General features: G+C 38.7%; 1 protein-coding gene across 5 annotated transcripts; it reads right to left on the bottom strand.

Moving 5' to 3' along the window:
- Window positions 1-4,059: 4,059 nt before the first annotated feature.
- Cdkn3 (cyclin dependent kinase inhibitor 3) lies at window positions 4,060-16,021 on the bottom strand. Of its 5 annotated transcripts, none has more exons than XM_074067960.1 (8): window positions 15,899-16,021; window positions 13,438-13,520; window positions 11,900-11,955; window positions 11,347-11,391; window positions 10,060-10,282; window positions 7,716-7,747; window positions 5,537-5,640; window positions 4,060-4,285 (listed from the first exon to the last, which is right to left on the bottom strand). In XM_074067960.1, the coding sequence occupies exons 1-8, from the start codon at window positions 15,905-15,907 to the stop codon at window positions 4,199-4,201; spliced, it is 639 nt and encodes a 212-aa protein (XP_073924061.1). In that variant the 5' UTR covers window positions 15,908-16,021; the 3' UTR covers window positions 4,060-4,198. The 5 variants fall into 5 exon arrangements, with proteins under 5 accessions (XP_073924061.1, XP_073924063.1, XP_073924065.1 ...); XM_074067962.1 differs by having other exon boundaries at window positions 5,537-5,637; XM_074067963.1 differs by lacking the exon at window positions 4,060-4,285 and adding an exon at window positions 4,295-5,317.
- Between the last annotated feature and the right edge of the window lie 457 nt (window positions 16,022-16,478).

Below are 16,478 nucleotides of genomic sequence, written 5' to 3'. Positions count from 1 at the left end.
TTCCTGTGTAGCTAGATGACAAGACTGAATCACCACACCCAGCTTTTTATTGATTGAAATGGGGTCTTGCTGTTTGCCTAGGGTGGCCTCAAATTGCTGCCTTCCAGTTCTCTGCCTCCTAAGTAGTTAGGATTATAGGCATGAGCCACCACTCCCTACTTTATCATTTTTAACCAACATTAATAACCAGAGTCATCCCCAGGGTTAATACAGAGTGTTGGTTGGAAGCCACATTCTTATGCTTAAAATGTTGGATGTATTCGAAGATCAACAGTGAAGTTAGGTCACCCTTCTCACTGGTGGGTTGTTGGCTGGTAGCCATGTTAGTGATTAGACTTGGGTATTTATATCCCCATATCTACTCACTTTTGCCTTTTCAGTGTTGGATGAAATTAGACCACTTACCCAGAAAAAGCAGAGACAAAATATCTGCAATATCCCACTGGCTCCTTTTCTTGTTCTGAGATTAATTGTGGAGCTAGCCTTACTTCTGTTATTCCTGAAGGTTCAGCTGGGCATAGTTAGCCTGGGTCTATAATCTTCTTCAGCTCATATCAAATGCTCACACTGTGCAACAACAGTGGTTTATTTAAGCATGCTTTCTACTTTTTCTTTGTTACAATTACTTTTGATATCACATACTTCATCTTTGCCAGCTCTCTAGCTCAGAAACCATTTCCCCCATTTGTGCCTGCTTTATTGCATCTAGTGTAACTATGGCTGTATTTTTAACAATTCTTTGTTGCTATGGATTCTACAGATTTTCCTGAAGTAAAAATCTTAAGTAATAAGTATCTCTTTAGCAAAGTTATTTGCTTAGTAATAGTCTATCATGGCAATAGGCTCCTAGAGTATTGAGGAGATGTACGGGTAGAAACTATTGAATTCTTGTATCTAAATGTTATTGATATTTGATGGTTTTCACAATACTTAACTGATACTCCTCATTTCTCATTCCAGGGTAGAAGTGAGTTTGGTCCCAGGCTGTAGCTAAACTGCTAATTTGTTTGAAGTTTGAATTATTTTTAATGGGAAGAGGAAGTGATAGGAAACCAGATAATCTACACTTGTTTTATATTTGAGTATTAATAAGTGAAGTTTCACCAATTATATCATGAGCTTCTAGTCAGGTTCACATGTTTGGATAATGATCTCTTGCAAGGAAGCAAAATACAGGGTGGTTTGCAGCCTGTGTCTCTTTGACAGTGTGTTCAGGGTCTCTCAGCTTAAAGAACGCCCAGGCTAATAGCTCTCAATAGCTCTTTTATAAATTTTGAAGATACATGTAATTACATAAAGAGGAAATAAAGCTTGAATGTGTATTGGAACTGACAAAGGCTGGAGGTGTGTGGTTCAAGAGGTAGAGAGTATATCTTGCAAGCACAGGCCTTGAGTTCAAACCCCAGTACTGCCGATGGGGAGAAGGGGGGAAGAAACTGGCAAAATATTTTGCATAATATTTCTTCAGTTACATATAATATAATTATAAGTAGTGTTCATGGAATATTACTGCCATAGAGCAACTAATGATTTCTGTGTATCTCTTCTACCCTGCAGAGGTCTGCTTTCGTTTCAAATGTAGATAATGTGCTCTGGTCAGTTGTATAGTATAATTGTAAATCAGAAATTTTGATGACTAAAACAATACTCATTTTTGAGGGGAAAGAAAAATATTGATACCTTGTCTAGCATTGTTCATACAATCATATTCATCTTTTTGGGAAACAATGTTAGTCTTAAATAATTTTAAGTATTTTTGGTCAAACTGGTCATTGATCTGCAGACCAGCAACTAATAACTGTGGGCTATTAGTAATGTCACTTAGGAGATAATTGTGAACTAATACTCCAGAATGATTCCAAGAGTAAAAATGTGCTTCTATTTCTTGATACATTGACTAGCTTAAAACAGTTTTACTTTGATTAAAACTTAGAGTTCTAAAGCTAAGTGTCTAAAAGCAGTAAATGACTGCTGTTTGTTCACTTTGCTTTGGAAAACAGTGTTAGCTATGTGAGGTGACCGCTCTGTGGGGTTGGAGTGATGGGTTTTTCCTGCATTGACTTATTAGTGCACATCATGGAAGATGTGAACATGTTGACATGCAAAAGAATGGATTGTATCTCCATATCAATTTTATTGTACGATGCTTTTACTAAATATTTAAGTTTCTTTGGCTATCATGTTTACGTATTCTGGAGAAGAAATTTCTCACATGGATTGATGACTAGGTAGCCCCTAACACTACTAAGAGAAACAGAAAATGTAATTAGGCATCTTTGCTCATGGTTTGTTAAACTGTAAGCTTGATGGTGCTTTACCACTGCCCAAAGAAAATGCCCTTAAGTAGCCCAACCTTATTTCTTAGAGCTTACTTATTATTTTGCTTTTGTATATTTAATAAAAACTGTCTCAAATATTTCCTTGTGTGATTTATGGATAATGGTTCAATCATGTATTAATTTCAAATGCAGCTAACTGGCTTGTGTATAACCAGGATTGTCTTTCTGCCTCCTCCAGCCCCAATGTTTTTGGAAGATACCACACAGGTTAGGCAGAGAAAGTTCTTTTCCCAGAATGTTGGAATCACATGTTACTAAGTTTAACTGGACAGGTATATTTCAGGGATAACACCTTGAGTTTCTCTGTTGTGGGTAATTGATGTTTTCCGTTATACTTGGTATTAAAATAGTTTAAACAAGCATTTTGGATGTGGATGGTTAGTGAGCACTTACACTGGAAGTTGAGAGATGCATGAACTTTGAAAATTCAGTTTATTAAAGGATTTGATTAAATCATGCCAATTTTTTTCCCTTCATTTTCCTAAATATTTATGAATAAGCTGTACATTTATAGTGGGAGAAAGCAAATGTAAGATTTGCTAATGTCAGTTTCATTGACTTGTCTAGTTTATTGGTTATTGTAATTTTAAGTTGTATTTGCTTTAAATACAACTTCATGATACAAAAATCATGAAGGCTAATCAATTATTGTAGACTACTATAAAACAATAACTTTCTAGCCATAATTTTTGGCACTTACTGAGATTAAAAAAAAATTACCTAGGTTAAATATGGGGGTGGGTTATGCGATTCTTCCATCTTCCTTATTATTTTTATAAAATCTTTAGTTCTAGAAGCAGTGCATATGTAAACATTAAAATACTGATATTATATTACAGAACAGACTGGTACTTTGGTCTGACGTTCCCAAATAGCACTAGTAATTTAATTTTAGAGTATTCCCTAATGAAATTCACGTGCTTCCTCAGAAGAGTATGAGGCAGAGGACGCCCAGTCATCACATGATTATCTAAGAACTAATTTTTGATGTGGTGAAATGCCTTTTTGTGGAAGTGCCTATGACTCTGCAGACGATGGTAATCGTCAAGTGACCACTGGTACACCTCGTGATTACCAGTAGCCAACAGAGCCATGAGACCACTGTAGTTAAAATGGGCACTCCTTGTTTACAGCCCAAATCACTGTGTTGGGTAACTCAAAGCTGAATGTAAAGACAGGAAGTTTTATTAATATAGGGGGAGATGAAGGAGTGGGAGAATTGGAAATTGTTAATCTGCAGCTAAGTACTTTTTAAGAAACTGGGAGATTAAATTTATTTTGTGTAGTATTTGGGTGAAAAAAAAACGCTGTAAAAACGGAGCAGCTATTTGAACCAATGAATTCCTCATCTGAAAAAGTCCCAGCTTTTCAGCTCCCTAGTAGGAGGAGGTGACCAGAAGACTCATGGGATCTCTTTCAAAGCTGTAAGTCTACAAAGTATGGAAAAAACAAAAAAGAGAAGGATTTCATGAGGAATAGAGGGTGAATGTTGTTAAAAAGTAAGCAGGGGTACTCGTACAAAAACTTCATACTTATTACTATGTTGTATGCTAACAAGTAAGATGAGGCAAAAGTGCAGTAAATGCAAACATGCAAGTGTTTTTCCATCTTCTCTCAGCATGACCTCTAAGGGAGATAGACCAGAGCAGCAAGTGCATTTCTAAAAGGAAAACTGTTCCATTTTTTTCTATCCCTCCACTAGGAGATGAAAGAGACACAATGACTTTTGTCAATAAAAGCTTTAGGAATATCTGCACATACACATTTACATTCAAGGAGATAACATTAGCCTTGTTTCAATACAGATTATACCGGAGAACTTCCCAATTTCATGGTCACATATTGCTATTTGAAATCCTTTATCTTGACACAGATCTTGACAGTGAATCTCTTGATGATAGATAGGAAGCTAGTTTGTCTCGGAACTCATGAAGATAATTATATTGCTGGAAAACAGTGAAGAGATATTGAAATACATTGTAGAAAACTAGTCACCAGAGTAGGCTTGATACTAACAGGAATTGGAAATAATAATAATAAAAAGTTGCTAGCAACAGTTCTACATCTTGGGTAAAATGTGTTTGCAACCTGAGGAAGTTTTGTCTTGAAATGAAGCTGGAGGCAGGAAGAGGGGGATGAGGGAGAAAGATGGAGAGGGTGAAACAAATTAAGATACGTTGTAAGCACAGGTAAATTTCACAATGTATCCCTACCCCCCCCAACTATTACATGCTAATAATATTTTTTAAAGAACAGATTTTATTTGTAAAAAAAAAAAAGCTGCATACCATGTGAAAAACTATTGCTTTAGAAAATTCAAACTCTGAAGGTAGCATGAAATTCAGATGAATGTTTTATAAGTCTGTAGATCTTTCTCCCTTTACTGGGAGGACTAAATAAGATTAAAAGTAAATCTAATGCCTTGTAAGTAAGCATTTAAAAAATAGTGTGGTTTTTTCCACCTATTGAGTAAGTAGGGAGAGAGCCCAGAAAGGAAGGCAAGTTAGCTTTATAGTTCTACAATCAAGTGAAATCTGCAGAATCTTTTTGGTAACAGAATACTCTTGGCATTGCTATTGTTAGTTTTGAAGTGTGTGGGGAAGGAAAATGTGAAGGTGTCACTTCAGTTATCCACAGTAAAAGGCAATTAGCACTGCTTTTTTATGTTTTGTACCATCAATTTAATGATTTTGTTCAATGATTCAGTGATTTAGTAGGATTTTCTTTAGGCCTTTTAAAAATTAGTGAATTTTCATTGTACGAAGGGGTTTCATTGTGATGTTTCCATACACACAAATAATGTACTTTAATCAGATTCATCCCCACCATTACTCTTAATTCCTCTTGACATCTTTTTGGTCAGAAATGTACCAAAAACAAAACAAAAAAACTACCAAGTTTATAGTAAGCATCCCATTCCAAGGGAAAAGGATCCATTCCTAGAACCGATTCGGACAAAAACTGAGCAGGAGTAGATCCTGAAAGAGTAAAGTAGAAAGTTGAAAGTTTTCCATTATTTTGTTTAAAATGCTGTGGGCATTTGCAGATGCCTGGGTTCTATTTAAATGTGTATTAAAAATAACACATGAGTGTATTTGAATAGTAGCATTTTCATCTTGGTACCCGGCCCTCCTCCCTTGTTCTGTATGTTATGCAGTGGCTAACCACAAGCAAACAGGAACCTTCAAGCTCCTTACTTTTATGGTCTGTATGGCCCCAGATCCTCTCACATCTCGCAGGCTGTCTATGGCTTGCTGTGGTGATACTGTGTCCGAAAGGTATAGGAGGAGACAAGCGGCTACTAAGAGAACATGAAAGAAAAATAATGTATTATTCAAAACTGGCAGCTGGTAGCATGGCTCAGGTGGTAGAGCACCTGCCTGCCAAGCACAAGGTCCTGAGTTCAAACTCCAGTATCACCAAAAAAACAAGACAAAACAAAAAATTGGTGATCAGGTAAAACATTTGATGTTAGTTGAAAAGACTCAGTCTGGTGTAATTGTTCCAAATGAATTAGAAGATTGGGATCTTTTCAGCTGTGCTCTGATAGTTAAGTTATGCTTTTAACTGGCTGAATTAAAGTTTAACATGGTTCATTCTAGCTGCTTATTGAGAAAGAAAGAATTTGCATACTATGCAGTTCACCCATTTAAAATGTGCACTCCAGTGCATTTTAGTATGTTCACAGACATGTACAGCCATTACCACAGTGAATTTTGGAACATTTTCATCGCCTCAAAAAGGATCCCCAGCTGGGAATGGTGATACACATCTAGTCCCAGCACTTGGAAGGCTGAGGCAGGAGGAGTGTGAGTCTGAGGACAGCCCTTGTTACATAATAAGACCCTTGTCTCAAAAAAAGAAAAAAAGAAGTTCTGTACTCTTTTTTACTGTTATCTTTCCCTACTACCCCATTAGCCTCTTCACTAAGCAACCACTATTCTAATTTTTTTTGTCTCTATAGATATACCTATTCTGGGTATTTCACATAAATTGAATCACTCAATATTTGGTGACTGACTTTTCACTTGTATGTTCAATATTCATACATACTGTAACATATCCATCTCTTTTGTGACTGAATAATAATCCACTGTTTGGTTATACCGCATTGTGTTTGTCCACTCATCAGCTGATAGACACTTAGGTGTTTACATTTTTTGCTTAATACAGTTAGTTAATTCTGCAGTAAATGTTTGAGACAGGATCTCACCACGTAGCCCAGGCTTGCCTTGAAATCATGATAACTCCTGCTTCTGCCTTCCAAGTGCTGAGATTAAAAATGTGTGCCATCATGCTGGCTGTTTACAACTTTTTGTGTGAACGTGTGTCATTTCTTTGGTGTATATTTCCAAGGGTAGAGTTTCTGACATATGGTAACTTCATGTTTCACCATCTGAGGAAGAAAGTGATTTTCCAAAGTAGTTGTACCATTTTATATTCCCACCAGCAGTGTGTGAAGTTCTAGTTTTGCTGCATCTTCACTGATAATTTTTCAACTTTTTTTTTTTTTCAGTCCTACCCATCCTAACAGGTATGAGGCAATGTCCACTGTGAATTTGTGATCACATTTCCCTGGTGGCTAATACTTATGTGGGGATTTTTGTCATGTAATTACTGGCCATTTGTATATTTTGTGTGGAGAAATATTAACGCAGTCCCTTTACTCAGTTTTAAAAATTCAGATGTCTTTTTTTTTATTCTATTTTTTTGTCCTTTTTGTTTGTCTTTTTATATTGAGTTGTAAGGGTACTTTATTTATTCTAGGTACAAGTCCTTTATCAAATACATGGTTTGAAAATATTTTTTTCCTATTCTTTTCATTTTGCCTTTGAGACACAAAAGTTAAGTTTGATCTTGGTCAACACTGAAAGGAGTGACTGTTACTGTAGTGAGGCATTTCGTGAACATTTTTTTGGTGGTACTGGGACTTTAACTTAGGTCTTAACACTTGCTGGCAGGCACTCTACTACTTGAACCATTCCCCTGCCCTCTCCCCATGAGTTTTTCATAGCACATTTTAAATTTACCATACAGTAAGTACTTAACTTTAGGTTTTTTTTAATTCTTAAGATATGCGTTACTTAGAAGCTACTGTACAATAACCTCCACAGGGAGAACATTAGAAAAATTAAGAATGTAGGTGCTGAAACTTGTAAATAATGTTTTGTGGAATCCTCTAAACAAAACTGAAAATACCTCCCAGTCCCACTTAGGCTTTCTATTGAACACCAAGTTCAGGACCTTAATACTTTTGAGTTGTGGCAAACTTTTATTGTGTTTTGCCTCATTTTAATATGAGGTGAGCATATAGCCCAAAAACAAGTGTTTGCCTACTTTGAAGTTAAAAACCAGTAAGTAAAAAATACTTCTTACCAAGACAAGATCTCCCAAGTCCTCCATAACAGCTGAAAGGGAAACACAGTTTTGAAGTTTGTGCATTTTCATTCCATCACAAGTCACAAGTAGAGACTTGTTCTTTCTGCCTGCTATTTATTACTGTACGTCCAGCACAGGGCCTTGACCACAGAGGTTCATATTGTTCACTTAGTCACCCAAAAGCAAAATGTACTTATTTGTTGGTAGGCATGCTGAATCCCTAAGGCAAGATAGGCAAGGTCTTCTTATTGACCTTTTTAAACTCCAAGATCCACATCTGAGGAATGGGGCATGTTGTTAAACAGATAGGAATCAGACAATATTTACTAACTGCCCACTTAATTTTCCTCTATCTTTTAGACAACCTGAATGGTTATGGGACAAATGCATCCTCACGATAACCCTCTGTTATCTCAGAGCGTAGGAAGGTGGCAGATCACAGAGGTTTACAGCAAGTGCTTAGCTCATAGATCTGTCCTTTGTGAAATGCATGAAGCTAACTAAGCACATTAGTGAGGCTTGCTAGGCCTTGCCTTTTCACCTATAAAATGGTGATGGCAATAGTACCTACATCAGAGTAGGTCAAATGAAGCAACATTGTATAGGGCTTAGAACAGAGCGTGTGGCACAGAGTAAGAAATAGATAAATGGGAGCTGCTATTATCTAGCAATGTAAAGAAATGAGCACTTCTGCAAAACTGTATTTTCCAGAAAAATGAAGATAAACCCTCAAAGCTGCAAAACCACTTGTTTTAATCATTTTCAAGAATCCTATAACTTGCTTAGAGGGACTACTGAACCTACTTTAGAACTGATGACTCATCATCATGACCATTCATGACTTTAGATAAAGCTGAAGATACATATTTTACTATAGGATGTGAGACAGAGGGCCACATAGGTGCTGACTTCCCAGAATTACTCAGGTGTAAGCTTGTTTCAAAGAGATCTGGATATATCATACAAACACAGAGAAAGGTAGATTGCGTGGGTTTCTGCAAGATTAATATTACTTCATACCTTATGCTATTTTTACCTTCTGTTTGATGAATTCCTACTCATCTTCCAAAATCCATTTCAAATTTGTGTCCCTGTTAGAACCATCACTGTCCTGTGGTGTTTTCTTTTTTGTGGGGAATGTGTTTTGGTTTTATTGGCAGTACTGGGGGGTTGAACTCAGGACCTCACGTTTGCTAGGCAGGTGCTCTACTACTTGAGCCATGCCTCCAGCCCTGTCCTGCAGTCTTTATTGCACTTCCAGGTGGTGTCATCTGTGGGTCTGTTGAAGGTGGGGACTGTGGCCTCATTTTGTAGTCTCAGTGTTTGATATACAGTAGGTGCTGTAGGTTGAATTACGTCCTTTATAAAGTCATGCTAAAGGCTGGAGGCATGACCCAAGTTGCAGAATACTTTCCTAGCAAGCGTGAGGCTCTGAGTTCAAACATCAGTACCTATGAATATGAAATTATACAGAAATATTCTTGGACTGGAGGCATGGCTCAAGTGGTCTGCTTTGCAAGTGTAAAGGCATGAGTTCAAAGACCAGTCCCACCAAAATAAATAAATAAATAAATAAGACTGTAAAAAAGGAATAGCTTTTGCAAATGTAATCAAATAAAGTCATGAGTGTACATCCTAACCAAATGTAACTTGTGTCCTTATGAGAGGAAAACACCATGTGAAGATACAAACATGCAGGATGAAGCCTGTGATGACAAAGGCAGATTGGAGTGATGCAGCTATAAGCCAAGCAACAATGAGGACTGATGCTTTTTCCTAAAAGCTAGGAAGAGGCAAGGAAGGATTCTACCCAGTGACTCAGAGACAATATGGCTCCGCTAATACCTTGATTTTGAACTTCCAGCCTCCAGAACTGGAAGAGAATAAGTTTCTGTTTTATAGGCCATCCAGTTTGTGGTACTGTTTTATAAGAATTTCACTTACATGAAACAATGTAATATGGTTGGCAAACATATAATCCGATGATTATAAAACAGCTGATTTTATAAAGCACTGAAAATGCCTAGGCAAAAGCACTGAGCTAGCACTGGCCAAGAACAGGACAGTGGAAAAACTTTGTCAGACCCTGATTTTGCCATGGCATCTAGCAATGTGGGCACCCAAAGACAGCAGAATAGACAGAAATGATCTTTATCCAGAAAAGTAGTCACTGTAGGATAAAAGGCTTACTCTGTATTGGACACTGCTAGTACTTCTCATGCATATGGGAACTTTTAATTCTGATGTCAAAAATAGGAGGTGAGTAATAACTGAGAAATTCAAGAAAACATGTTGGGTGGGACGTTTCTTATATAGCTATATGGAGAAAAGGAGAACGTACTGTATTAAGGTTTTCCGGTTATTCTTGAGACAGATTGCAAGCTCCTCCATTATTTCACAGCAGCTGGCTATGTCAGGAGTCCCTCCATCTGGGATCGGATGATGATGAGTGCTAATTCCACACTGCTGGTAGAGGTCCAAAAGGTTTGGGACTCTGTATTTTGACAGCTCCCCTCTGGTGCAGAAAACAAATATGTCTTGTATACCATAGCTCTTTAGTTCTTCTGTCAACAGACCAAGATACACACAGACACACATAAAAAACATTACAAATTTCATATGGAGTGACATTTATTAAGCCAAACTAATAACAAGTGATAATTTATAAATTAGAAATGCCTATTGATAACACCTGATCCAAAAGCTAGGTAGAATTAAACCTGGTTGATTTGGAAGTTGAATGCTTTTTATTGAATTTCAAGATGAGTTAATGATATTGCTGCTCTTGAAAAAAATGGCAATAAATACTTCTTTAAAATAAAGTTAAAAACTAAAACTTAAGCTCTTAACAATGAATGACAGCATTTCTTTAAAAATTTCTCACAAAATCAGTCATGTTTGCACAGCCTTGGCATGGGAAACCATTTTGCTATTTTTCCCATCTAGATGTAGCTTTCTAATTTTTCTGTGATGATTTTCAGTGATGTGTATAGGTCAGAGCAGAGGCAACACATTACTTCTCCATATCAAATGCCTCACTTCTTTCTCTTTTACATACATTGGTGAGGAACTTGGGTGTTTTCATCACTTTTAGTCATATCACAGTGCTGAGAGATGTTAATGATCAAAACAAAAAGGTACAACAAAGTGTGCATTGAATATGAGATTAAATGGATTCTTAACTTCCTGTCAGTTCCTCAGTCCTTCCCACAAAGTGTACATGGAAGTGTACATGATGGACATTTCACTGCTGCCTCTGGGTTCCCACCTCAGGCTTAAATTCTACTACCACAGCTAAGTCTGTATAGGACAGGATGTTCAAAGATCTGGGCAGTGCAGTATGTCAGAGTTCTAACTAATACTTTTCTCCCTAGCTTATACAGTCCAGCTTTAAATGCAGTTTATATGTCTACCTACAATAGTCAGTGAAAAGCAAACCCATGTTTAGATAAATGGTGAGTTCTTGGCTCTTCACAAATATCCTTCACACATTAGAATAAGTTTGTAGTTTGAAGTGTCACAAAATATTGAATACTTTTGTGTATAGAGAAGAGATTCCAGTTCATTTCTTTAGACAAAAATATTTTCAGTTTAAACTATTACTATGGTTGTGTCGTATTACACTTACCTGTGTCTTTTTGAATATTTCTTCTAACATCTTTAAATTTACAACCTACAAGTAGCAATAAGACAAGTAAAACAGTCAGTTTGGGTCATATATAACAGCATATTTAGACAAACATGAGCTAAAGCCATTCTACATATCATACATGCTTCAATTCCATTTTAAATATGAATTTTAACTCCTTAGATTCTTAGGAACATAATTGCAGGGATTCATAGATTCTAGTTGAAGGAGCTCCTAATCCAGAATTCTTTTTTCTGTGGGTTTCTATAACAAGTTTCTGGCTGTAGTCGTCAGCCTCATTTGTTCCCCAAGGTTTACATTTTGTTAAAGATATGTAAATCAGAAATGTAGAGCTCTGAATGCAGATCTGGAAGGTTGAAGAATGGATCTGTGGTCCTTTATTTAGAACCCACCACAAAGGCTTCCAAAAAGTCACTTTCCCAGTACTGGTCTGTGAAGTTCTCTTATTGCTCAGTACACAGAATGATGTGTTAGCTGACAAAAAACACCATCCTAAATACATGGACAGGGAGCCAATTATAGTGCCACTGACCTGGAAGAGCACATAAACCTAGAAACTGAGAGCAGTTCACTCGTGACAGAGGGAGCCTGAAAGGAAATGTTTATCAAGTTTAGTTCAGTAAAAAGACAGAGAGGTAATTCAACTTTAACATCCTGAGTGTCTGCCATTGAAAAGGGGTGTTTTAGAGTTCTACAGAAGTCACAAAACAAAAATTCATAGTTAATTATCAAAAGGTAGGGCTCGAAAAGGCCTGGAAAGACTGAAAGTTTTAAAACAGGGACTTACTTACTTGGTTACAATTTAAGTCTTAAACTAGGAAGTTAATTGAAATTCACCTTGGGAAAGCTCATCATGCCTGCAGCAGACAGTACGCAGTGCATTCAAAGTTACCCTGTGCTGTGATCACTGAGATAGGCTGTATCACAACATAACACTTATCTGAAATCTCGGATATATCTGACATTTCAGAGTTTTTAGATTTTGGAATATTTGCATCAATCTTACCAGTTGAGCATCCCTGATCTGAATATCCCTGATCCCAAATGCTCTAAAATCTAAAACCTTTTTAGTGTTAACATGATGATCAAATCTTTAGGATTTTGGAGCATTTCAGATTTTGGATTAGTGATGTTCAACCTGTAGTAACCTTATGTCAATGAGCTGAAAAATGACCACCTGACAGTTCCAGCTTTAACATTCATTTTTACATTGTTATTTTAAGATTTTTTTTGGTAGGACTACCTTAACGGATATCCATTTTGTATAATGAGAAACACAGGTTACCCATTACCTATTGTAATGGATCTTGATTAAAAATGAAATAATTTCAAGAAATCAAATTCCCACTTTGCAGTACTCAGGGACAGAGGCCAACCTTGTCTGCAACCCAAGAGATGAATTTAGAGGAAAACCATAGATGACTTTTTGAGTTTCAAAGGGGCTTAAAGGGGAAAATGAAAGATAGTGCTATTTGATGGCAGGACAAAGAACTATAGAGACAATGATACTTGGTACTCCTTTCTTTTCTTGCAGTAGGAATAGTGCTTCTCTGAGGAGAGAGATTATTTGATTGCTGGTTGTAGAGCATATAATATAACCACAAGTAATTTTCCAAGCTTTAGAAGTTGGATTTATGTAGAAACTCATTTTGGCTTTTATTTTAAGCAGAGTCAGATGATAGTACATTACTGTGATATGTAATTTTAGGTATTATCTAGGGTTTAATTTAATGATGAATGATTAAATATCTCATCCTCTTGCTATACTATTTCTTTTGTCTTAACAGAATAAGTAGATTTTGGTGGGAGATTGTTTCAAAAACCCACCTCTATTCCTTACTTACTTGCTTCTACTAAGGTTTTCTCAATGTCTAAAGGAAAAACAAACAAACAAAAGGCCTCGTTTTGTATCATAGAGAGTAAATAAATCATGGAATTAGAAGATCCCTTAAAGACTAGAATTATGTAATCATAAGAATATCACTTAGAATTTTCAATTGTGTGCACTACATTGAACAAATATCATGCCTATTATTTTAGCTCCTTCATTGGTCAGAAATGATAACATACCAGGAGATCTGAATTGGAGTCTGCTCATCTTCAATAGGCTCTTCGTCTGAGGAGTCAAATTCACTGGCTTGTATTGAAACAGGCTTGAAAAGAAATATGTTACATTAAATAACTGTGAAGAATATTTACATATAGTTTTTAGCATAGTTGATTCTTAAACACTTACTGAATTCATATTTACTAGGCATCAGTTTGGACTGCCAGAGAGCAGCAATGTCAGTAATAAATGATTACTATTCACCATGCTATTAATAATCACAGCATTGCACAGTGAAAAGAGTTGGACTGCGAACCAAGAAATCTTGGCTTTGGGATAGCTTCAACAAACCACTTCGGTCTATCCTGGATCTTGGTTTTCCTCAAGCTCTAAAGAGAAGGAATTTGTTCATTCATTCACAAGCATTTCTTGGATGCTTTCATTTGCCAACCTTTAGAGATGCAAAGATCTGAAAAATATATAGCCTGCCTTCAGTGTAGTTGAAGAGTCAAACAGGTTTAAATGGTGAACTGGAAGCAGAAACTACATGCTGTAGAGTCGAGAAGGGAAAGACTAACATGTAGGGAGCTGCAGAAGGTTTCACAGAGGTATTTAAGCTGGGTTTCAAAGGAAGAGCAGGAGGTTTCTAGGTAGATGGGGAAGAAATCAATGAAGGCAAAAAGAAAAAGAGCTGTGCATTCAGGAAGTGATAGCAAAGTAGATATGAATCAGAAGAGATGAGGCTAGCAAAGTAGTTTTATTCAACATCATTTCTCAAAAACAACCCCTGAACAGCCTAGAAGTTTGGTGGGGTGGGGTGGGGAGGAAAAGCGAGCAGGTGAACAAGCCACCTCCCAACTTTATGAATCACTGGACTAGAAAGATTGAGATGGTCCTTGTTTGCTGGTCTAAGCAGTTGGAACTCAAATTCTTGAGGCAGCATTTCTACATGGAAGATATCTATACTCCCTGTTGGACTTTTAAAGGACCAGTCCAAAAACATGCCTTTTTCCCACGCTCTAGTTGAAACCAAGAAACAAGACATTGGAAGGGCAAATGGAGATCAAAATGTTAGCTTTTTTGTCAAATGCAGGGTGTAGCCTAAAGCCATAGTCAAGTGAGCTTGTCACTTTTTCATGCTCAAATTAGACAGACTGACTTGCCCAGTCACAGGCAGTGATGGACAACCCCAGGTTCCTGTATGACTAGAAAGCACCTTCTGGAGTCCAGCAGGTAGATCCCAAAAGAGAACGATCAAAAAAGTTGAGCTACTTGTGTTCAGTTTCTCCCAAACTCTAGGAACCATAACTCACTCTATCCTTCCAGGGACAAATGTTGGAGGCCAAAGGTGAAGGACAGCTGATGCCTCCCACATGGAAGAGGGATTAGCAAGTGTAATCACCAAATGCCTTGTCTAGCTCCGAAGCCATATTCTGTAATGGTCCTGTTTGTTACTAGGTCACATGACAGAGCCAATTTAAGCTATGGATTTGAGTTGCTTTGGATCTGTAGTATTAGAATCAACGGAACCCAGAAGAAGGCCCTTTGATAGGGTATCAATCCTGGTGGTAGGAATGAGTCAGGTGGGGTTTCAACTTCTTGACAGCATCTGTTTTTTCTTTTTTCTACTTCCCTTTTTTTTGTTTTTCCGGTACTAGGGGTTGAACTCAGGGCCTCATGCTTGCTGGACAGGGGCTCTATCACTGGAATCATGTCCCCTTTTTTGCCTAGGTTTTTGGGCTGGACCTCAATCCTATTTACACTATTTGGCAGCTGGATGACAGTTGCACACCATCACGCCAGCTATTGGTTGAGATGAGGTCTCTGCTAACCCTTGTTGGTGGGGGGGGGGGGGGCGGGGGACGGGGCGAGGGCTGTCCTTGAACTGTGATCCTCCTGATATCTGCCTCAGGAGTGGCTGAGATTACAGACGTGAGCCACTCACCCGACTCTTTTCCTTTAAAATAATTCTGATGAAATGAAGATTTCAAATTTGTGTGGCCCATTCACCTTGCCACTCCCAGCCCAGTGCTTCCAAACCTTGGGGAGAAGGCCGTAGAGCGGGGAGGCCCTGGCAGTTGTGATGTCGCCCCCAATCCGGGGCATGCATGCGCAGAGCTGCTTCGGACACCCTTCGGGGCGGGGGTGTCATGCCAACTGATCCGCTGAGACACTTCGGGCCTCTCCGCATCAGTGTCCTCTTCGGCAGGGGTGTCAAGGGCTTTCGAGATCCCGCAGGCGACAGGTGCCAGCCCACAGCAGGCTTCCCCTCGTCCCCCTCTAACCCTGCTTCGCTGGCTCTCGCTCCTACAGCGGTCACCCTCATCCGTGCAGGGAAGCGCCACCTCCCCGACCCACAGGACGGTTACTGCGCGAGTCATGCCGCGGCCAGGCTCAGGCTGCCCTCCTGGCCCAAGAGCTGGCTTTCGGGACCACTCTTATCCTGCGGCATTGCTCCTCCAATCCCCGGCCCGCCCAACTCACCGGCTTCATCTCTGGCCGCCGCACACCGTCGCCAGTGCAGCCCCCCGTGGCTGCGTCGGGTGGCTGCACCTAGGTCCCAGCCGCTTTAGCGAGCCCGCCCCTCTACTCAACTCATTGGCAAAGCCTTCTTTGGAAGGTGGGACGAAGCTTCCTCTAGAAACCAATCAGATACTCTTCCTATTTCTTACTCCGCCTCTGTGTGTCCCGGGCGCAATCTCTAAACTCTGATTGGTTCCTAGGAGGCCTTTGAAAGACGCGCGGAAGGAGGGCCTTACGGAACCTTGATTGGCTGGAGTGCGTCCTCCTTCCACCAGTTGGGAACATGGAAGGTGCAGGAGGCGGGGAGAGGGGCGGGGCAAAGCGTCTCCCTTGAGAGAGATGTTTTGGGGATGCTGCACAGCTGATTTGTAATGGCAGGAGGTTTGAGTGGTACCAGGGTAGGGAGATTTTGCTTGCTTTGTTAAAGCTTTTTTTTTTTTTTTTTAATGTACGTTGTTAGTGGGGAGTACTTTAGTGGAGATTTCGTATAAAAACATCATATAGACTTTGTAATTGCAGTCATATCTAGTCACATAAATAA

The sequence above is a fragment of the Castor canadensis genome, chromosome 3 (assembly GCF_047511655.1).
Source record: "Castor canadensis chromosome 3, mCasCan1.hap1v2, whole genome shotgun sequence".
Taxonomy (NCBI): domain Eukaryota; kingdom Metazoa; phylum Chordata; class Mammalia; order Rodentia; family Castoridae; genus Castor; species Castor canadensis.
The sequence above is the reverse complement of the archived record's forward strand: the minus strand, read 5'-3'. Positions and strand labels throughout refer to the sequence as shown.